We start from the raw sequence: 21,990 nt of genomic DNA, 5'->3' as shown, positions 1-21,990 counted from the left end.
TGCAGGCCATCATCCTGCAGCTGTGTTTCAGCCTGCTGCAGGACACCCTGCTGTCCTACATCATCCGGAGCCGGTGGTTGCTGATTTTCTTTTTCTTCCACACCAATAGCCCTTGAAGACTGTGTTCTGGTCCCTTTGTAGCTGTCCTTCACCATTCAGCATTTATCTCGATACCCTACTACCTAGAGGACTATGTTTCACTCCCTTCACTATGTAGAAACCCTTCACGTGCTACCACCTAATCAATCAAGACAGTGCAGTCATCTTAGAGCTTTGCTCCATTGTATCAACATGATTCAATGATCCATCATTCTTCTTCTTTTTCTTCTTCTTCTGTGTCTCTGAGTTTCGTTGTCTCAGTGTTTGCCATACACTGTGTTTCTCCCTGCAAACCCTACCATTTCTTTACATGGTATTATTCGTAGATATGTTAGTTCATGGTTGAGTCTGTGCATGTCATTGGACTCTTAGATTATTTGGGAATTTTATCCGGCATTTTATGATTATCATTTTTAGCATTTTATGGTGGCCAAAAGACATCATTTATGTCATTATTTTTGCCTATTTATTCAGGCTCCTCCTCCACAATCATTATCATCATGCATCATCTGTCATTCATCATCTCACATGTTCTAGTGGAGGGGAGAGCTAGTGCCTTCACAACCGGTGAATCACATTGGTTTTGTACTATCTCATATCATGGTATATGGATTCCATTTCCCAAGTATCTCTTTTCTTTTGAGTTTTTTGTGCAATGTTCTTTTCTTTTCGAGCATTTCTCTTTCTCTTTCCTTTGTTACTTGTGCTCAGCAATCTATTACAGTAGTTTTCCAAGCTTCCATCACTGCATCCATTTTTGACATGGTATCAAATTGCAGGATCAATGTTCCTGCTGCTGTTTTACACTAATTCAGGTCTGCCTTTTGACTTTTCGTCTGCTGATTGGACCTGTTCTTGCTGCTGCAACTGATTGATAGCCTAGGTGACCTTCGTATGCTAATTTTTGGCCTTTTCTTCTGCCATTTTCTCAGCACTTTGCAGTCTGTCATTTGTGTTTACAGATTGTTGGGGCTGTTTCACAGCTAGGGACCTGTTATTGACCCTTCCCAATCTGCCTTTTGGGGAAAGCCAGCTGAGGTGACCTATTTTCCTATAGGTTGACTGCATTTAATGCAGCTCCTGTCTGCGTTTTACTGATCAGCATCTGTGTTTTGCTCTTTTGCTTCTGTGCACGGCTGAGCGACAGGTTTCAAGCTATTTTTTGGAGGTGTTTGGTTCATTTTTTCCTTGTGTGCTACATTGCTCAGCTTTAGAGAGGGTTCACGTGCATCCGGTGGTTGTGTTCTCATCACTACACTCTGGTTAGTGTTGATCTTCTCTACGTCCTTTCTTTACTGCTTTGAACTCGTGCACTCCTTGTGAGTCTGTATTTTTGGCATACTTTTCTCCTTGAAGATCCCTTGTCTTTCTTCATCTTCCGTGTATCTCCCTCCTCATGGCTCCTCTAGCATCTCCTCTTGGTGGTCAGCATGCCAACATTATTTCCTCAACTACAAGTGTTATGTTGGGGACTCGCTATGTTCAGCTTCAGTTTCTGTGAGGATGCTATCTATTGGTGCTTCAAATGTTCCAGTTTTTGAGAGGGGTGCCACATGATAGAAGAAGAAAAAGTCTCTGTGCTATTCTTGTGGCAAGAAGGGACATCTTCAAAAGGATTGCAGGACATTAGCAGCTTTACGGCAAGAGCAAGAGCGAACAGTGACAAAGGGTGATGACTCTCTCAGCGAGTCTCCCTCATCTCCAAGTCCAAGTTTAGGCTCCAGCTATGTGGACAGTGGCCCCAACGATGGTTGCACGGGCCTCTCTTCCAGGTTGCTAGTACAAGTGATGCGGTCATCCCTCACAACTCTCCAATGCCAGAGAGGGAATGTGAGAGGGTGGTGAGATGGGGTTAGAGAGCCTCATCCATATAGGTATACAAGTAGACAGGTTCCCAAGAGGGTTTTCCTAATGCATCAACCGAAGTCTGGCAAGTTCAAATCCTCGAGCTAGGATTGATATCTAGGTTCATGATGAGCTGGTTATTTGACAAAGAGTGGGTTTGGCTCCTAGTCCGAGCTCACATAAGGGGACATTTTGGCAATCTAGCCAAAGGCAGGAAATCCATGGTCACTTATATTCAGAGGCATTTTTGATAGGATGTTCTTGTATGCTACTGCGAGACATTGTTAACAAATATTGGGAGCTACAATGATTCTTCTTTGTTTTCAGGCACTGACATGATCAACATCAACATCACGTTCTCTCCAAGGCACCTTGGTGGTGGCTTGTGCACCCACTGCTTGGGTATCCATGTTTCTACTTTCGTGATCTTGGTTGTATGTACTATGATGGGTCATTGTCATTGTATATTCTATTGTATCAAACCACGCATGATTTGAGAGAGGGTGTTAATACATATGTCAGTTCATAGTTGAGTCTGTGCATGTTAGTGGGCTAGGGCACCAAGACATTTCATAGATTATTTAGGCATTTTATGATGGTCATTTTAACCATTTTATACTAGCCGACCTGACATCATTTATGACATTGTTTTTTCCTATTTATTTAGGCTCCTCCTTCACACTCATTATCATCATGCATCATCTATCATTCATCTGACAAGTTTTGGTGGAGAAAAATGAGCAATGCTAGTGGCTTCACAACCGATGACTCACATTGGTTTTGTACAATCTCATATTGTGATATATAGACATTTCTTGAGTATCTCTTTGCTTTTGAGTTATTTATGCAATGTTCTTGTCTTTTGCAATGTTTCTCTTTCTCTTTTCTTTGTCTCTTGTGTTCAGCAATCTATTACAATAGCTTTTCACACTTCCATCATTGCATCCACTTCTAACAGTTATCAAAGCAAAGGTGCTTTGAGAGCTAAATATCCTCTTCATAAGTAAAGACAAAGGTTGCAGGATTGGCAATCACATTCCATCTTATTTATGTTGCACTATCGAGAAGACACCATTATCTTCTCCCTCCCACCCTCCCTTCATAGATTTGACACACCGGTGCTATGGACATACTTGTAAGGTACGACACAGTATGGTATTAAATGGTACCTTATGATTTTATAAGGTACAGTAAGATATTAGTATGAAAAAAAAAAAACTTGATTTTTTAAACCATAAATCATAAAATGATAGAACATATGTTTAAAGCGGAATTAACCATTTCATTACAAAATAAGATGAATATATGAGAGTGGCCCTCACGGTCACCTGTGTTGCACGCAACATGTGACACAACTAGAGTCTAGTATATACATGGATAATGGATCATGGTGGCATTTGGATACAATGATACTAGATACAAAAAAGAGAGAAACCTATGAATCTACGATGAGGCATCACTATCATTATCATTAAAACCATCTAAGTGCTCATCAAGAGAGTCTAAAGATGACTCCTCGACATTGGATGATGAGACACTTTCATACTCATTCTCACTAATGAGGTTACCATTATCATCAAATGATGGCTCCCTAGGCGTCGGTTGTGTAGGCAAGGGGGGGATGTCATCATCATGCACCATGGAATGGGAGCTACTAGAGCCATGTCTCACATATGTCTACAAGCCACTCGAACCACCCCTCCTCGATGTCGAAGGGCACTAAATAACCATGCCCTTGCTACCACCTACTCGAACTCCTCGCCTATGAGCACATTGATTGTGAGTGTCACAAGTACCTACTGCTATAAGCTCTCTATAGAGCTCCGCAAAGATTGTCTCCACCTCCTTATCCACATCATTATGTACACTCAAAAAAGTACCGCCCGTCAACTTGAATGTATCAATATTCATCTACACAATGCACATAAGATTATAAATGCCAAAGTCTAAATTCTAATGTATAAACCTTAAAAGTTTAGAATTACAATTTTAAATTTTATAGTTAATTGTTTACCCGCTTTGGACTACCCATACTCATAATAGCCCTCATTATGCATAAGTAAGAGCAACAATAGACTAGCCGCTCTAACTATCATATGCTAAGCCGATTACGAATCTTCATGTGAATGAGAGAACATGCACTCCAATTTCTCTCACATGCACCTAAAGAGCAATCTTGAGCAAGGACTCTCATGGCTGAGGACTAAAGGGTCTCTATTGCGTATCCAAAGTTTTACCACCAAAATAGAAGCTTCACAAGTGACTCTCTCCTTCAACAAGTGGGAGAGCAAAAGCCACATGCCCTCTCTGATTTGCATATGGTCATCCATGGGAATCACACGAGTCAAATAAGCAAGTTGATCCGAATGGAGCTCTCCATCATCCATGACCACCAATGACTTGTAGGCTAAATGTACCAATGCTCCAAAACCATAGATGGGCTTATGTATCCCTGCTCATCTCCATCGTCCATGACTACCAATGACTTGTAGGCCAAATATACCAATGCTGCAAAACCATGGATGGGCTTATGGATCCTTGCCCATCTCCTCTTTGCTATCTCTAGAACATGGGCACGCTATGTCTCTATGATCACCGTGCAAGCATGTGCCTCCACCAATGCCGCTCTAGAGAAAATGAACGAGAAGGCCCATGGTGGACCCCTCGCAATCACTCATATGTAACACCCTACAAATGAAAGTCAAGACAATGACAATGGCATGGACTTTTTGCCAAAATTGCTCATTGAGGCACAAGCGTTGTATGGCTCTAACCTCCTCTATCTCATGCTCATCCCACTCATTCCATAAAGTAGATACCATTGTTTAGCGTGGGGCAGACTGCGCCTCATAAAGGGGCTCAAGCAACAACCACATGCAAGCAAAGCGAGTTGAAGAAGGCTTCTTCAACTCAAGGATGCTATACTCACGATACATCGCGAGCACCTTTACATTTACGATGAAGAAGGTAATAACCAATGTAGCTTTGCAAACCACCCTCTTCACCCACTTGTAGTCCCAAACATCAAGGGAACGTTCCTTGAACATCAAAGAGGAGTTTTGATGGGTTTATCCTCTTCATGTGGACTGTTTTGAGTTGTGAATAACAGTCAATAACAGGGCAGCAAGCTGGAAATGGAGATTTAATGCTCAGACAGGACTTCTCTTGAGTTCTCCTACTTGATTCTTGATCTCTACCTTTGGTAGACATAGAATAGACAACAAAGAGTTTTTCTTGGATTTGGGGCTGCATCTATATCACGTTTTACTGCTGTAATAGTAAAATTGTAATTACAGAGCTGAATTGCTTCTAAAGGCCCGTAGAGGGTATTTCCAAGGATTTATGCATTCTGATTCATGTTTCTTGTCTATGGTGGTGCCACCTATCATCTTCTGTCAGCTAATTGCTGTATGCATGAGATTTTGAGTTGTTATCTACAGCCTATGGATTACATTCAGCAGAGATTATTCACATATTAGTGTGTATACTAAGCCATAGTCTCACTTTGTATTGGGCTATTGTCCCAAGAGTATACATGTGCTTTTGTCTTGGGTATATCTATAAGATCTATCAAATGTATTGTAGACTGATTGCTCTACTGAAGTCTGAGTTGTATGAAATGAAGTCACTCAGTTTCACCTCCATCTGTCTCCATTAAATCTTCCAAATTCTAAATTCTCTTTCTTTTATTTTATTCCATCTCTCAATCTCTCTACATCCTTCCGTCTCTTACCCCTACGGTAGACCTTCAAGCCTACATGCTCAGTAACGATGTCCTCCATGAGCAAGTCCAAACAATCACTTGCACATGGAGTCCACACAATTGTGGGAAAGTCGGCCTCAAGTAAACCGCCCATGCATGGACAATTCGATACATTGTCAATAACAACTTGCACCACATCCGAGAGACCCACCTACAACCACAAATTACAATACTTAGAGAGAGAAAGAGAGAGTTGAGCCTAAAATATTCAACTTTCAAGAATCAAGAGAGATAGAGGCTTGGGGGGAAGAGAGAAATGAAATAGATATTACACAGTATAGAGAGACAGATAATTATAAATAATGAAAGAAACAAATTTAAAAGACAATGTATACCTCAATGATAGCTTGCTGAATGTGGCAACAAATAAAGTTGCCTATGGTTTTCCTCCCCTCTTGCTGGTATCTACTGCCTGTAAAAAGTAAGTACTGAGTGGACATGAGACGAGTATGTTGATGATACCTTGTTTCTTACGATCACTCCATTTGTTGAAGAAAACGGAGCAACCATATTTTGTCCATGTGGCCCGAATAGAATTAGCTCTATTCATCAATCTTTTTCGTCCTCATGTCATTGTATGTGACACCGATCCATATGGACCCACATTGGCAATGGCTTTTACCATCTTCTTCCATTACTCTTGCTTTAGGACATTGAATGCAAGATTGCACTCAATCACTGTGCATACAATTTCAATGTTTGCAAGCCATTGCCTTTCTCTAAGAAAGACAGCCAATCCACACACATGACCAAGAGCTTGACAGAGAGAGAATTGCCTCTCCAGTGCCATATGAGCCTCCACTATTTGTCGTTTGCCAAAGTTGGATGCGAATGTGGAGCCCCTGCCACCAATGGTGGGGGCCTCATCCACATTGGTTGAAGATATGCCCATATTCGATACTTCCTCATTAGTAGGCATAGGTGTTAATGCCGATACGCCACTTCCTCCTCTAGTGGATCCCCCTCTCATCTTGGCAAGAATCTCGTCCACGATATTTTGAGGGATTTCTTTGCATGGAGCAACTTGCCCCCCTATCTTGGAAAGATGTTGAAGATGTCAAGTCGCGCCACTTGTGTAGCACTTCTTGCAATACTTGCACATCCAATGGTGGGAGTTGAACTTCTTTGTGTCCCTCTCCACAAGGATGGCGTGACAATTGAAGGCCTCATGTTTCTCATTAGTCATGATACTGATGGAAAGGAAGAGTCGCAAGTAAGAGAGAGAGGCTTGAGAGAGAGAGACCTAAGAAATAGTAAGAGGCTTAAGCCTTGAGCCTTGAGAAGGAGAGAAAGAGTGAGAGGCTTAAAAATTAGCGAGAGAGTGTGGGTGGAAGTTAGAGAGAGAGGAGGTGGGAATCTCAATAGGCTTGAATCTTGATAGATAGATAGCTTGCTTAAAGAGAAAGAGGCTTGAGCAATGAGAATGCTTTGTTGATTTGGTATGGAAGGATGGAGAGGAGGAGCACCTTTTAACGGCTAGAGAAGAGAGTGGAAGAAGAGAGGGATCCAAGGTGAAAGAAGAGAGAATCAAGAGTGGAAAAGAGCATCCAAGGCTAGAGCCTGGGATCCGAGGGTGTTGGGTGGCAATGGGCATCCAATGGCCCAACTTTCCAAGTAGCAAGTAGCAATGGGTTGACAAATGTGCCACATGGGCAGAAATGGAACAAAAACGCACAAAATTTGACTTTGATTGGACGTGGAACGCGTCAAACGAGGTGGACTAAAAGAAGCACTTTTTTTGTATGAATATGTACCGTATCATACGGATCGTACGGAACGGATTGGTCTATACTACATACGAACTCCAGTATATGAGTCTTCCCCTCGACATGCCTTGTGCCACCTTACCATTTTAGGCCAATAGCAATGGGCTAACAAGTATGCCACGTGGGCAAATTTGAGACAAAAATGCATAGAATTTGACTTTGATTGGACATGGAATGCGCCAAATGCAGTGAACTAAAAGCAGTAGTTTTTTCATACGAAAATGTACGAATATATACCGTATCATACAGATCATATGGAATGGATTGGTCTTTACTACATACGAGGGCGAAGGACAAACCACCAAGTGCTCCTCCTGCGGCAAGAATGGTCATACCACCAAAGATTGTCATCATCGACCTTTGCTCCCTACTGCGCTTGAGTATAAGAGTTTTCCCCTCGACATGCCTTGTGCCACCTCACCATTCTAGGCCACAATGATCATTCCGCATTGGCTATTTGATTTTCATACTCGCAATAATAAAATACACACAATGCACACTAAGCCCTTGCATACAAAAGGAAGCTCTAAGATCCCATGAGGAAATAAGCCCTCTTAGAGACCACCGCACTGCACTACAAAGGTTTACCCTACCCATTTTCAGGTCCAGTGGCTTCCACAGCCCACAGTTCTATAGTCCATTCCACCAAGAGACAATGAATGTTGTGCCATCTCCTCCATAATCAGCTCCTTCAAGAGACAAAGGCTATTTGACTCCTTCCGCTCTGCAGTCCACTCCACCGAGATACTAAGGCTATTGCCTACTTGTGGCTCCATAGGAGCTACCCATTTCCCCTTCTCCCTTGTATGGCTCCACGAACATTGACTCTGATGCGGGGCATTGAGGAGTTTATGTGTGATATCCCTCCCTTCCATCCCTCTTCTATTCAGTTTTGAGAGGCCACCTCTTGGTGCTATATGGCTTCTATTCCATTGGAGCCCCAGATACCTTCTTCAACACTGTCGGCTACATTTTCTTCATCATGAGATGCTCCCGAGGCCATGATCCGTGAACTTTTAGATTCCCTTTCTCTCAAAGGGGGGATTTAGAGGGGGATCATAATTCTTTGACTTCTGAGGGGATTCCCATTCCTCGAGTTTCAAAGGGGGTCCCCCCTCATGGGTTGGTCCTTTGCACAGCCTGTCAAAATCCCTTTACCTTCTTGGGGTGGTTGACATTGCAATACCATCTCACCTATTGATACCCAAGATCTATTGGTTCTACCTAGTCCGAAGCCTTGGATGTTTCAACCATGACTTAGTGGCTAGGCCTTTGTATTCCTTCTAGCAAGGAGACAAGGATCTTGTGGCTTCTCTCTCAAGGTTGAGTTTTGGGCCCTCTCGGCTCATCCTGTCTATTGTTCTTCACTACAATCCTCCTTGCATGTTGAACACTCGAATTATAAGGCAAATTTCTTGCTCTCACACCTCTTAGGGCACCTTTTTTGGGCGAGTAAGGAGGTGTTAAGAAACCCATTCATTAAATTCATTTATCTTCCTTAATTCCTTTGGGTTTCACACTTTTAGCCCCAAAAGAGCTGGGCGCCCACATTCTAGGGTGCCATCTAAGACACCCTAGGGCCTATAAATAGAGCATAGATTCTCTTTATCACATACATTCTCTGACACACACATATTCATCCTCACATCATCCATCATTCATCTCTTCTCTCCTTAACCTTTCTGCTACTGTTCACACCTCGACCAAGGAGGACACTACAATTCGTGGATCATCCTTCCTTGCTACCAAGCGCCCTGTCTCCACTCCATCACGCTGTGTTTTGGGGCAGATCAGGTTGCCCGACTGCCTACTCTCCCCAAACTGATTGGCAACTATCATCTCCTTGTTGGTGACTACTTCCCTCTACCAGGCGACCAATTTGTGGGCTGTTGCCAGCGTTCTGCTGCATGGCTCATCTTCAGCAACATTTGCGGCTACTTGACACTGGGCAGGCCTGCATTTTGCTGCAGGCCATCATGCTGCACCTACGTCCCAGCCTGCTGCAGGCCACCCTGCTGTCCTACATCATCTGGAGCTGGTGGTTGCTGATTTTCTGCTTCCTCCACTCCAACAGCCCTAAGGACTGCTCAAACAACATAACTATGTGCACACACTCAAGACCTTAGACCTACATGTAAGATATCCTCTCAAATGTGTATACTTTCTCCTTTGAGATATTATGAGATAAAGTTTATTTATTTTCTGGATAGATTAGGATAAATATTTACATATTGAACTACAAGAAGATGTGTTTTGTTGCAATGTCATTTTGCTCCCTCTACAGCTGTCCTTAACCATTCAGCATTTGATACCCTACTGCCAAGAGGATTGTGTTTTGCTCCCTTCACTATGCAAATTCCCTTCAGCTGCGGGCTCTTGATCAGTCAGGACATTGATGATTGCAGCCATCTTACAGCTTTGCTCCATTGTATCAACATGATTCATTCAGCATGATTCAATGATTCATCATTCTTCTTCTTCTTCTTCTTCGGTGTGTTTGAGTTTCCTTGTCTCAATGCTTGCCATATACTTTGTGTTTCTCCCCACAAACCCTACCGTTTCATTACAGGTGAGTTGTCTAATCCTCTTTTAGCTTTCTTCCTCAGTGAGCCTGGCTGGGCAATCTAAAGCATAATGATCTGAACTTCTGCAGTCATAGCAAGAATCTGGAAATGCAGAAAAACGGACCTCAGTGATAACCTCAATGCCATTAGCATCATAAATTTCAGCACTTCTGCTTTTTTCTTTCTTCTGTCACATACAAAAGCCTTAACAACCCCTTCCATCCAGTCAGGCAGAAAGGGAAAGGATATCCACACAGGACAGTCTTATTGCAGGAGTTCCTGTGTCGAGAAAATTGTAGACCAACATAATACATGCACAAAATTACCTTTAAACTCAACAATGCTTCTGAGAATCCATTCCCTCTCCATGCCTGAGCTGACCTGCTGCAAAGTGGTAGCCCACTTGATGCAGTATTGTACCAAGGATGCTTTGGCTTCATTCATCTCCACGAACACCATTCGAACTTGTACTCAACTGGAGGTTTTCCAAGAAAAAGAAGAATAAGCCAAACAATGTGTAATCCAGATACCTCTTTTGGAGAGGCAGCAAGGAGAATGTTGCTGGGGCACAAAGTACCTGCTTCCATGCATCACCAATTGAGCATTCTTCCTTGTGTTGTACGATTTGAGGTCTTCTCTAAGAGCTCGCTCCACCTCCACCATATCAAGTTGTTCCCCCTTGAGAACATCAGTATAGTCAGCATCCATTGCATCAACATTAGCTCTAGCCTGTTTGCTGCCCTAAACATTTGCCCATAGTCACATGGAACGGGAAATAGAAACAAGGAACGGGAACAGGGATGGCCAAGAATTGTCATTCCATGTGACTATATAGTCACATCCAATAGGCATGAAATGGGAAATGGGAACGGGAACAGGGACGGGTGACCCAAAAATAGCCAATCCATGTGACTATGCCCATACCATCTCCTCTTCCAAGAGAAAAATCTTAGCCATCACTCATTGCATGCATGCAGGTGGGCAGCAGCTTGTCAGGGGCAATAAAGACAGTGAGTGGGCTTCAATGCACACATGGGAATGACTACTTCAGTTAATACCACTGTCCTTCCTGTTTATTAGGACTTTATTGTGCCAAAACACTTTGGTACTCGTTCATGCTGTAAGGTAGACAATCCAAATTATCTACAATGAGAGACCAGTACATTACAGATGAAGTGTTCAAATGAGCTTCATGCAAAGAATCTGAACCTTCATTCCATCAAGAACAAAGTCCTTATAAAAGGCCATGCATAATGGATAAACTAGAACCCCACCCAAAGGTTTTAGAAGAAAGTCACTCAGTGCCAATGGCATGACACCAATTTATTAACCACATCAGCAAGTTTGGGGCAAATTTTGCACTCCCTAAGAGATTTTAGACAGCATTCACAGCATGTTAAATATGGACAGCCACACTTTTTGTAAGGCCACTATAATGGATAAAAATGAACCCTGCCCAAAGGTTCTAAAGAAAGCCACTCAGTGCCAATGGCATGACACCAATTTATTAACCACATCAGCAAGTTTGGAGCAAATATGGACAGCATTCACAGCACGTCAAATATGGACAGCCAGATGCTCGTACTCAAAGAAAGGTACTCTTTCTAAGTTTTTAACATTCTCTCCATGTAAGCACACAAGTATTGCACACATTTGTACACCTGCATTGGCTAATATGTAAGGCATGTTAAAAGAGAGATGGACTGTATTTGCATGATCTCATTTGGGATCTCATTGGCATTGTTACAAGCCTGATTGGTGTATACCCTATGCAATATTAAGTTGTGAGACTATATACACTGAACAGTGTGTTTATAACCTCCCTCCCCTCCAAGAAACAGAACAGAGAAATAGAACTTACAGGTCCAGGTATGTACAAGCGTCTTTTACCGCCTACTTTCATACTCAAAATCCCTTCATCTAAACCTTTAATAACCTGCATAAGATAAAACTGAAAGCTCTAATGATTTTGTTAATTCATGAAAGATTGCACAAGGTGAAAGGCATAGTAAACACCTGTCCAGAACCAACTCGAAAAATGTATGGCAGTCCTTTTTTCAAAGAGCTAGCACCCATAAAAGATCATATCAGAAACCAAATATTGTAAGTAGGACAAACAGGCCAATACATTCTATATAGACCGGCATCAATTGTTATGACTTGGTTGAGACTAGTATGATTAGGAACTAATATCACCTAATCATACTCTTATCACTCAAATGGGCATTGACCCATGATTTGTAAAGCTTCACCACCTTAGAAGGGATAGTTAAACCTATTATGGGTTAAAATTTCAGGCAATATGGATACTAGATCAGCCCAGTGATTGGCAGAAACCATGCAGGTTTAAAAACTGACGAACAACTTCTTCCTTTTTTCTTTTACAACCACATTGACAGTCCCATCAGCGATGTGAAGCACCTGTCAAAAACATCTCCAGATGGGATCATAGCAACATAGTTTGCAGCTACCTGCAAAACGATCTTTCCAGCATCAGAATTCATGGATAAATGTGTGTGGTAGCACAAAATTTTTAACCCATCAAGGGAAATTGTATGTATAGCTTTAAGCGCAGACTTTAGTTGCACACATTGCATACTAACCCCAAGTTTTCTTAAGCCTTTGATTAGTTGAGTCCAAATGATAAAACATGGTTATGAAGCCAAAAATACAAGCAAGATACAAGAAAATCTTTAATAAACTAGATAATTTTCTGGAAAATAACTGCTTGCGAACACATCAAGAGGAACTGATGTCTTTCAAAGATTATAGGAGCTCATTAGGCATATTCTTCTAAGTGGTGTCAAAATCCAAGCTCATTACGGATCTGTCCTTCATCTCAATGGTTAGCACAAAGCAAAGTCTCCCTTAACAAAGAGAACTTATTCATAGATAAATGTCGTCATGCAATCCAAAGGAGAGATTTCTAATGTGATTGGAGGTCTACTAACCTAAAGAATAGCTTGAATCTGAATGAAAAAAAAGTTGGCCATGAAACATTTTACAAACTACCCATATTTGTAATGAATTGAGCTGAGAGGAGAGAGGAGAGAGGAGAATGAGTAGAAAAGAGAGAAAGAGAGGAAGAAGAAGAAAGAGAAAGACTAGAAGAAGAGAGAGAAATTCTGAAAAGGGGGGAGGAGGAAGGAAGCCATGGAAGCTCAAGGAGAAGGTGAAGATTAAGCTCTTGATTATGTTTGGATGCCTTAAACTCAGTCTCTTATACCTTATACACCCCGATCAGTATGACTGGGTATCTAACCCCTAGTTCCCGTGTATTCCCCACTAGCTAAGTTCCCTACTTTCTCTACACTCTTACTCAAGCCTAGTCCAAGTTGGGGTGGGTTAGGTGGAGCTTCAATTTTTGCTCTTCTTTCCCCTCTTGTTTGTTCTACAGAGTTCCTTATGGCATGATGGTAGTCTTCCCTCTCTTTCCTTTCTTTGGCCTGGCATTCTTCCTCTGCCTTGCGAGACTCTTCCATGGCCATTTCAAGGGCATCATTCTCCTTTGATAGTGTTTCTTTCCCCTCACTCTTTTCCTTTGTAGTGCCTTTCTTATTTCCCCCTTTGATAGTCACTTTGTCCTTGCTTTTCTCTTAGGCATCCTTCTGTGCCTCTCACCACAATGACCTTTGACTAGATAGTAGTACATTCTAACCAATTATGACTTATAGTATATCCAATTTGGTGCACTTCTCTATAGAGTATGTCCAATCTGGTGCACTTCTCTATTTGCCTCCTAATTACCTTTAGAACTGCCTCCATACTTCCAGATTTGTAGTATAATTGTGTGTATGACTAATTACATGTTACATATTATAGGGTATGTCCAATTAGGTGCTCTTCTCTATTTGGCTCATAATTACCTTAAGAATTCTCTCCACACTTCCCAGTGTGTAGTATAATTGTCACAACTCTATAGAAACACAATTTGTATCCTTTTTCATTAATTTGTCTATATAATGATTTATTAAATTTATTTCCTTTGCACTAATTAGATATAAAGAAAAGTGCATTGGAGCTGGCCACTGATGAGTGGTCACAGGTTATGGTGGACCCACACGGTGGGTTAGAGAAAAGATAGTTCACACTTCCACCTATATGACCCGATTGGACGCCTGTGACTAGAACTCACGCATATCAGGGTTAGACTCGCACACAAAAAGGATTGATGCCTTGAAGTGTGGGCTAGATCCACCAGAACAGACAGTTACAATCAACAAGATGGCATGATCATGAAATGCTTGTATAATGTGCATGTGTGGGTTGAAAGCTTGAAATGCACATTTCTTTGCATAGGAAAGTCACATGAAGATTCGGATACCATTTTTGCGATGTACACGGAAAAAGCTTTCATATGATACCCATATTGGGGGGGTCCCTAAATTCTAGGAGGTCCCTAAATTTTAGGAGGTTCCTAAATTTTAGGAGCCTCGAATTAGCCTAAAAATGCTAGTCCTAAAAAATAGGGATGTCATTCTAAAAATAGTAAGTTCTGTACTCTGACTGTGCTTACTAAATTTGGTTGTTTCTATTCTTGACAGTATTCAACCCAAAAAGGAAGGCCATAGAGAAGAGACAAGTGTCAAGACACTTGTCACACAAGTTTCCAAGTGTCCCACCACTTGTCACATCTCATGACATGTGGCTGGACACTTGTCTTGTGCTACTCCACTTTCCCCTTTTGTACTAGCTCTCCCCTCTCCTATAAATAAGAGCTCGTTTTTCTTCATTCAACATCATTTTTCTTTGCTGTAAACTCATGTAAAGAACCCACAGATAGCCAGAAACTGGCCCCATCCATCCCCATCATCATCCCCCACTTCTCCATTATCAAATTCCTCCACATTCTCTCTTCTATCACTATTATTTTACAAGACAACAAGCCTGTAAATTCATTACAGCACCTCCTTCTTGAGCTCTTTCTTCCATTTTAGCTACAAGAAGCAAGCTCTATCCATGTACTGCTGATCAACAATGGAGAAAGGCTGAATTCCCCTTTTTCTTCTCTCATACTATAAAGAAATCAGTTCTTATCATTGCATAATAGATAATGCATGTGTGTTTGTACATCTTTGCATGATCTTGTGAGAGTGAGAATTACTTCTTCTCACTCTCAGGTTGATTGTAACTGAGCTCTTCCCTAAGGGACTTGGGTTGAGCAGAAATACATTCCTTCGGGGGGGGGTTGCCCATCTTCAACCCTCAATCTTGTCTCCATTACTTTTACATTTTCATGGCTGTAATTTTGTGAGTAATTTTCACTTTCAGCTTTAAGTGTTCATTCTCTTTTATATTAAGTTTCGAAAACAAGCGAATATCATAATTGTTAAGCATACTACGTTGTTCGGGGCGTTTACAGTGGTATCAGAGCTTTGGCTCGGTCCTCACCCCCAACACTGGTAGTGCTTACAACTATAAGTTGTTTGTTTTCAGCCCTTGCATTGAGTGCTTGAGCATATTTTTTTTCTTTTTCTCAATGGATCAATCGAGTGCTATCCTTCAAGCCATTCAAAGTCTTAGAGAGGAGAATCAGCAAATTCGTGAGCAACTTCTCAAACTAGAAAAAGTTGAGAATCCCAAAGAATTCAAGGAAAGAAGCCCATCTACTTCAAGGAGACAAAGCCATACCAATGAAAGGAGCCGATCAAGAAGTCCAACTACTTCTAAGAGGCAGTCCCATTCTACTTCAAGACAAAGAAAGAGATCGCGTCGAAGCTCATCCTCTTCTTCAAAGTCATCTGGCGCCTATTCTGATGGATCCTCTTCTAGTAATGAAGAGTCACACCCTTCTCGTGGAAGACCTCATCATCGTCAAAGGCGTCGACATTCTTCACCCTCGTCTCCATCTTCATCCCCATCAAGCACTTCATCATCTTCAACCTCAAGATCCGAGCATGGACGAAGGCATAAGAAGAAGAATAAGACTAAGTTACTATCTCAACTTGAAAAGAAGATCAAGTTCAGTATGTATGATGGTTCCCGAAATCCTGATCTTCTTCTGAAGTTTATTCGTCAATTTCAAATTTTGTATGGTCGTGACAAGTATAAAGAAAAAGAAAAGATTAAGTTTGCAGCTTTACATTTAACCGACTTAGCCCATACTTGGTGGACGGGGTTGGAATATGATCATGCTGCCCCAAAATCATGGCGGTCCTTTGTTCACCTGATACAAAGCCAATTTCTTCCTGTTCATTTCAAAAGAGATGTAAAAATGGAATGGGATCGGCTTTGGCAAAGGAAAAATGAGTCACTTGGTGACTAAACCAAGAGATTTTGGGAGCTACTTTTGAAGGTCCAACATTTCAAGAAGATCAGCAGTTCGGAAAAGCTTAGGAAGTTTCAAGGAGGTTTGCATTTTAAACTTCGTACTGCTCTTAATCATTATCATTGTTCTAGTCTCAGGGAACTCATTGACCATGCTGAGACATGGAAAATGGAGCACAATGGCAACAAATCATTCCAAAAGAATGATAAGAAGAGAGTAGCTGATGATGAGGAGTATTCAGCCCCAAATGAAGGACAAAAACAGTGGCAAAAGCAGCCACCATCAAATCAAAAGAAGATAAAGCCCTATGCACCTCCTAATGCTCCTCAATTTCACTCCAATCTATACCCACAAGCAAAGCAATTTTCCGAAGAAGAAAAGCAACGCTTCATGAAAGAAGGAAAGTGCTTTAAATGTGGACAAACAGGCCACATAGCGAAGCAATGTCCAAACAAGGGACAAAGCAAGGTTTCTGACAACAAGCCTAAGTCGCCAGTGAAAATCAATGCTATCAGTGATGTAGTTGCAAACACAACTCACACTCCAGAGACGCGCAAATTATTAAAAGCCTGGGGACAGTTGCAAGGTAAGCAAGCACTATTCTTGATAGATCTTGGGGCGAATGAAAATATTATTTCCTTGCAATTAGCACAAGCCTTTCTTCATTAGGATCAATTTGATCCTAGTTTTCCATGTATGGAATCCAACACCATTGAAGAAGACCTTTGGCTTTTGAAAAAGGTCAATATGTCTTGCTAAAGTTTGATAAAAGCAGGCTCAAACAAGATTCTGGTCAAAATTCATCTTTTCCAAAGCTCTCCAATAGATACTTTGGACCCTTCAAAGTGATTGAGAAAATAAATGAAGTTTCTTATCGACTTGAGCTTCCTACTCATTGGAAAATACACAATGCTTTTCATGTAAGTTTGCTAAAACCTTACATAGGACCAGAACCAAAGAAACCCATTACTGAAGATCCCCCAGAAGTTGAAGAAACAGAGCAACTCTTGGAACCTGAAAAGATTTTGTTTCTCAAGGATCGAACCACGAGAAGTGGCCTTGTGACACGAAAATTCTTGCTAAAATTCAAGAATCTACCCACCACAGATGCACAGTGGGTAGATGAAAAATTCATGAAGGATTACCCAAATATTCTACAACAATATCAAGAAGATTTTCAGCTGAGGACAGCTGAATAAAAGCCAGAGGGCTGTCACAACTCTATAGAAACAGAATTTGTATCCTTTTTCATTAATTTGTCTATATAATGATTTATTAAATTTATTTCCTTTGCACTAATTAGATATAAAGAAAAGTGCATTGGAGCTGGCCACTGATGAGTGGTCACAGGTTATGGTGGACCCACACGGTGGGTTAGAGAAAAGATAGTTCACACTTCCACCTATATGACCCGATTGGGCGCATGTGACTAGAACTCACGCATATCAGGGTTAGACTCGCACACAGAAAGGATTGATGCCTTGAAGTGTGGGCTAGATCCACCAGAACAGACAGTTACAATCAACAAGATGGCATGATCATGAAATGCTTGTATAATGTGTATGTGTGGGCTGAAAGCTTGAAATGCACATTTCTTTGCATAGGAAAGTCACATGAAGATTCGGATACCATTTTTGCAATGTACACGGAAAAAGCTTTCATATGATACCCATATTGGGGGGGTCCCTAAATTCTAGGAGATCCCTAAATTTTAGGAGGTTTCTAAATTTTAGGAGCCTCGAATTAGCCTAAAATTGCTAGTCCTAAAAAATAGGGATGTCATTCTAAAAATAGTAAGTTCTGTACTCTGACTGTGCTTACTAAATTTGGTTGTTTCTATTCTTGACAGTATTCAACCCAAAAAGGAAGGCCATAGAGAAGAGACAAGTGTCAAGACACTTGTCACACAAGTTTCCAAGTGTCCCACCACTTGTCACATCTCATGACATGTGGCTGGACACTTGTCTTGTGCTACTCCACTTTCCCCTTTTGTACTAGCTCTCCCCTCTCCTATAAATAAGAGCTCGTTTTTCTTCATTCAACATCATTTTTCTTTGCTGTAAACTCATGTAAAGAACCCACAGATAGCCAGAAACTGGCCCCATCCATCCCCATCATCATCTCCCACTTCTCCATTATCAAATTCCTCCATATTCTCTCTTCTATCACTATTATTTTACAAGACAACAAGCCTGTAAATTCATTACAGCACCTCCTTCTTGAGCTCTTTCTTCCATTTTAGCTACAAGAAGCAAGCTCTATCCATGTACTGCTGATCAACGATGGAGAAAGGCTAAATTCCCCTTTTTCTTCTCTCATACTGTAAAGAAATCAGTTCTTATCATTGCATAATAGATAATGCATGTGTGTTTGTACATCTTTGCATGATCTTGTGAGAGTGAGAATTACTTCTTCTCACTCTCAGGTTGATTGTAACTGAGCTCTTCCCTAAGGGACTTGGGTTGAGCAGAAATACATTCCTTCGGGGAGGGATTGCCCATCTTCAACCCTCAATCTTGTCTCCATTACTTTTACATTTTCATGGCTGTAATTTTGTGAGTAATTTTCACTTTCAGCTTTAAGTGTTCATTCTCTTTTATATTAAGTTTCGAAAACAAGCGAATATCATAATTGTTAAGCATACTACGTTGTTCGGGGCGTTTACAATAATTGAGTATATGACTAATTAAATGTTACATAGCAAAGCTAGCCACAACCAAGGCACTTAAAATGTATTTCATTTGGCCAAGTCTTCAATAAGACATTAAACAATTTATCAAAGAATGCCAAAAGATTAAGTTTGATCGCCAAAAGCCTACAGGGCTTTTGCAACCATTACCAATTCCGAGCCAACCTTAGGAAAGCATTGCTATGGATTTTATTTTTGGATTACCAAAATCAGCAAACTGCAATGATGGCATATGGACTACTATTGAAAGGTTTAGCAAACAGACTCATTTCATTTCAGTCAAACTATCAAAGTCTTAACATATGGCTAGAATATTTATTCAACAAATCTTTAAGTCTCATGAGTTACCGCAATCCATCATGGATGATAGAGATCCACGAACCACTAGTCTCTTTTGGCGAGCTCATTTTGAAAATTTGGATATACAGCTTATTTTTTCTTCTTCCTATCACCCTCAAACAGATGATCAAAGTGAGATAGCCAATCTCACAATATTGAATATGCTGAAGTGCTATTTCCATGAAGCCAACCAACAATGGAAAAATTATTTACCTTTCATAGAATATGCCTATAACAACACAATTCATACTTCTATTGGTAAAGCACCATTTAAGATCATATATGGAAAACCACTCTTACTATCTATTCTCAAAACAGCCGATGAGTTGGTGCATGATATGGATACAGCTTTTGTCTAAGTTAGACGAGCTATCCAAAGATCTCAAGAAAAACAAAGAAGCTCTAGCAAGTCTTCATCTCAAGTCACTAAGCTCGCAACAAGAAATTATGGGTCTAATGATACTTGTTACAAGTCACAACTTTCAAAGCATTGGAAAATTCACAATGCTTTTCATATCCATCTTTTAAAGCCTTATGAAGGGCCTCCACCATTGCAACCTATAATAGAGAATCCACCTAAAGTAGATGAATAAGAGGAGATACTTCAACTAGAGTAAATAGTCTTTCATAAGATCAAGAAATGAGGAAGATATATTTTTTTAAAATCCCTTTTGAAATTCAAAAATTACTCTCATTTAGATTCTAAATGGATGTCAAAAGAGCATTTTAAAGACTATCCAAAAATACTTACAACTTATAAAGAAGCTATAGGATTATAAATACTTCAAGCAATGTTTTGAGAACAAGACCGATTTCAAGAGAAAGGGATACTTTGAAAGATGATTTATATTATGTAAGCCTTTAAAAATATGATTAAATGTTCATCTTTTTCTTTAAGGGTGGTCAATGGCCAAAACATCCTATAATTATATTTGGGTCGTCATTGACAAGATATCAAAGAGAAAATAAAAGTTTCGTCGAGTAGTCAATTTGATCAAAAAGCTCAGATGACTAAGACTTTTACACTTAGATAGTCACATTGACTAGAAGCCCATATAATGAAAAACCAGATACGCATGATCAAAGAAACAAACCATAAACCACCAAACCTACATAATGAAGCTCTCCAAAAGCTAAATTTGGCAACTCCTCAAATTTAGGAGCTTACTATTTTTTAAAGTTACTCAAATGGAAATTCTATTCATATCAAAGACTTTGTAATTTCGCAAAGAACAATTTTGTCTGAAGCAACTATCTTAAATTCTTAACCATTTGAGAGATTTTTAGAGTAGAACGTTTAGAAGCTTCTTTCTCTAGAAAAGTGTCATGCAGCATTTAGAATAGAATATGTCATTTTGAAGAGACAAGTGTCTCTACACTTGTCATTTTCAACAATCACTTATCATTTGTAGCCTCTACTTTCCACTTTTGAGCATCCAAGCCCCACATCCATATATTGGAGGTCTCCCCCTTGATTTGAAATAAGCTCTCATACTGAAATTTCAACCACATGCTTTGTACTCGCCTATCTATCTCTCATCCAAGAAGCACTTTCTACTTAGCTTGATCTAATCTAGGCATTGAAGAAGAAAATTAGCTTGTTGCTAAGAGTTTGTAGAAATTAGTGTTTCAAAATCTTAATTTTTAAAATTGCAACAAATTAGCTCTTTTGTATATGGTTCAAGTGCTCGGTATCCGTCATTTGTTTCAATAAATTCTTGCAAAGGGGGAGGCGCCGGTTCCCCTCTCAACATGGTGTTAACTCCTCTCTCTCTCTCTCTCTCTCTCTCTCTCTCTCTCTCTCTCTCTCACACACACACACACATTTTCATGGTGATAATTAAACGAGTTGGCTAAGTTCAAAGTACTGTCATTCTCACGTTCTTTCTAGCGCTTATGAGTCAAGTGTGCATTTCAATTTATGTGAATTAATTAATCGTTGTAATTATTATTAAATCAGGTTATTACCACCCTATCCAAGTAGAAAGGCCGGTTCCAAGGGCTCAGCCCTATGGCATAAAGCCCCTTTCTAAGCTATTAACGCCATGAATATTACCATCAAAGCTACCATTAAATATATTCTCTCCACCTGATTTCCTCTCTTATTCTCTAACATTCCCTCAGCAATTCTTGTCATATCCCAACCTCCTATAAAGACCAGCAGCAATTGTGTTAATGAAACCCTATTTGACAGCAACAAGTAGGGTTTCTCAGCCACCTCAAGATACATGTCCAATAATTAAAGACCATGTACTCGGAGTTGCAACTGTGAATTGAGAATTTACAGTTGATCTAAGGGGTGAGTCCCTTCCCATTTATTTGGCCTATATGCAAAGAGTCCAAAGATCGAATTCGCCCAAATCTCATGCCAAAGAAAGGGACATATTGTTCATTGTTGCTGCTGGTAATTCAAGACAGCCCCATGATTTAAAGATTGAAGAAGATCAGCCCAAAATCTCGGTGTACTTCATCTTTCAATAATACAAGATAAAGAAATACCACACGAGGCACCACTTGTTGGGGCCAATTAGGTGTCAACTATCCAAGATTGATTGGTGAAGTTTAAATCTCAAATTTATGATTTCTATTGTCTACTGTAAATTGTGTTAAATCATGTTATCTACCACTCTATCCGAGAAGGAAGACTAGTTTCAAAA

At 40.4% G+C, this 21,990-nt stretch overlaps 1 protein-coding gene across 6 annotated transcripts in view; it reads right to left on the bottom strand.

Annotated features, from left to right (window-relative positions):
* LOC148031072 (FKBP-like peptidyl-prolyl cis-trans isomerase family protein) overlaps positions 1–21,990 on the bottom strand; it is an 81,838-nt gene that overhangs the window by 23,447 nt on the left and 36,401 nt on the right. For 2 of the 6 annotated variants that reach the window (XM_087684597.1, XM_087684596.1), the window contains exons 4-6: positions 12,459–12,508; positions 12,054–12,102; positions 11,899–11,973 (exon numbers count right to left, since the gene is read on the bottom strand). In XM_087684597.1, coding sequence (XP_087540723.1) covers positions 11,899–11,973; positions 12,054–12,102; positions 12,459–12,508 — 174 coding nt within the window. Of the gene's footprint in view, positions 1–5,565; positions 5,859–9,749; positions 10,140–10,363; positions 10,513–10,614; positions 10,716–11,765; positions 11,805–11,898; positions 11,974–12,053; positions 12,103–12,458; positions 12,509–21,990 lie in introns of those variants that run through there. The other 4 variants (XR_015691841.1, XR_015691842.1, XM_087684595.1 and 1 more) reach the window with 4 other exon arrangements.

Source organism: Lygodium microphyllum, chromosome 9, assembly GCF_053477565.2.
Source record: "Lygodium microphyllum isolate KBCC chromosome 9, Lygodium_microphyllum_v1.1.10, whole genome shotgun sequence".
NCBI classification, from domain to species: Eukaryota; Viridiplantae; Streptophyta; class Polypodiopsida; order Schizaeales; family Lygodiaceae; genus Lygodium; species Lygodium microphyllum.
The sequence above is the reverse complement of the archived record's forward strand: the minus strand, read 5'-3'. Positions and strand labels throughout refer to the sequence as shown.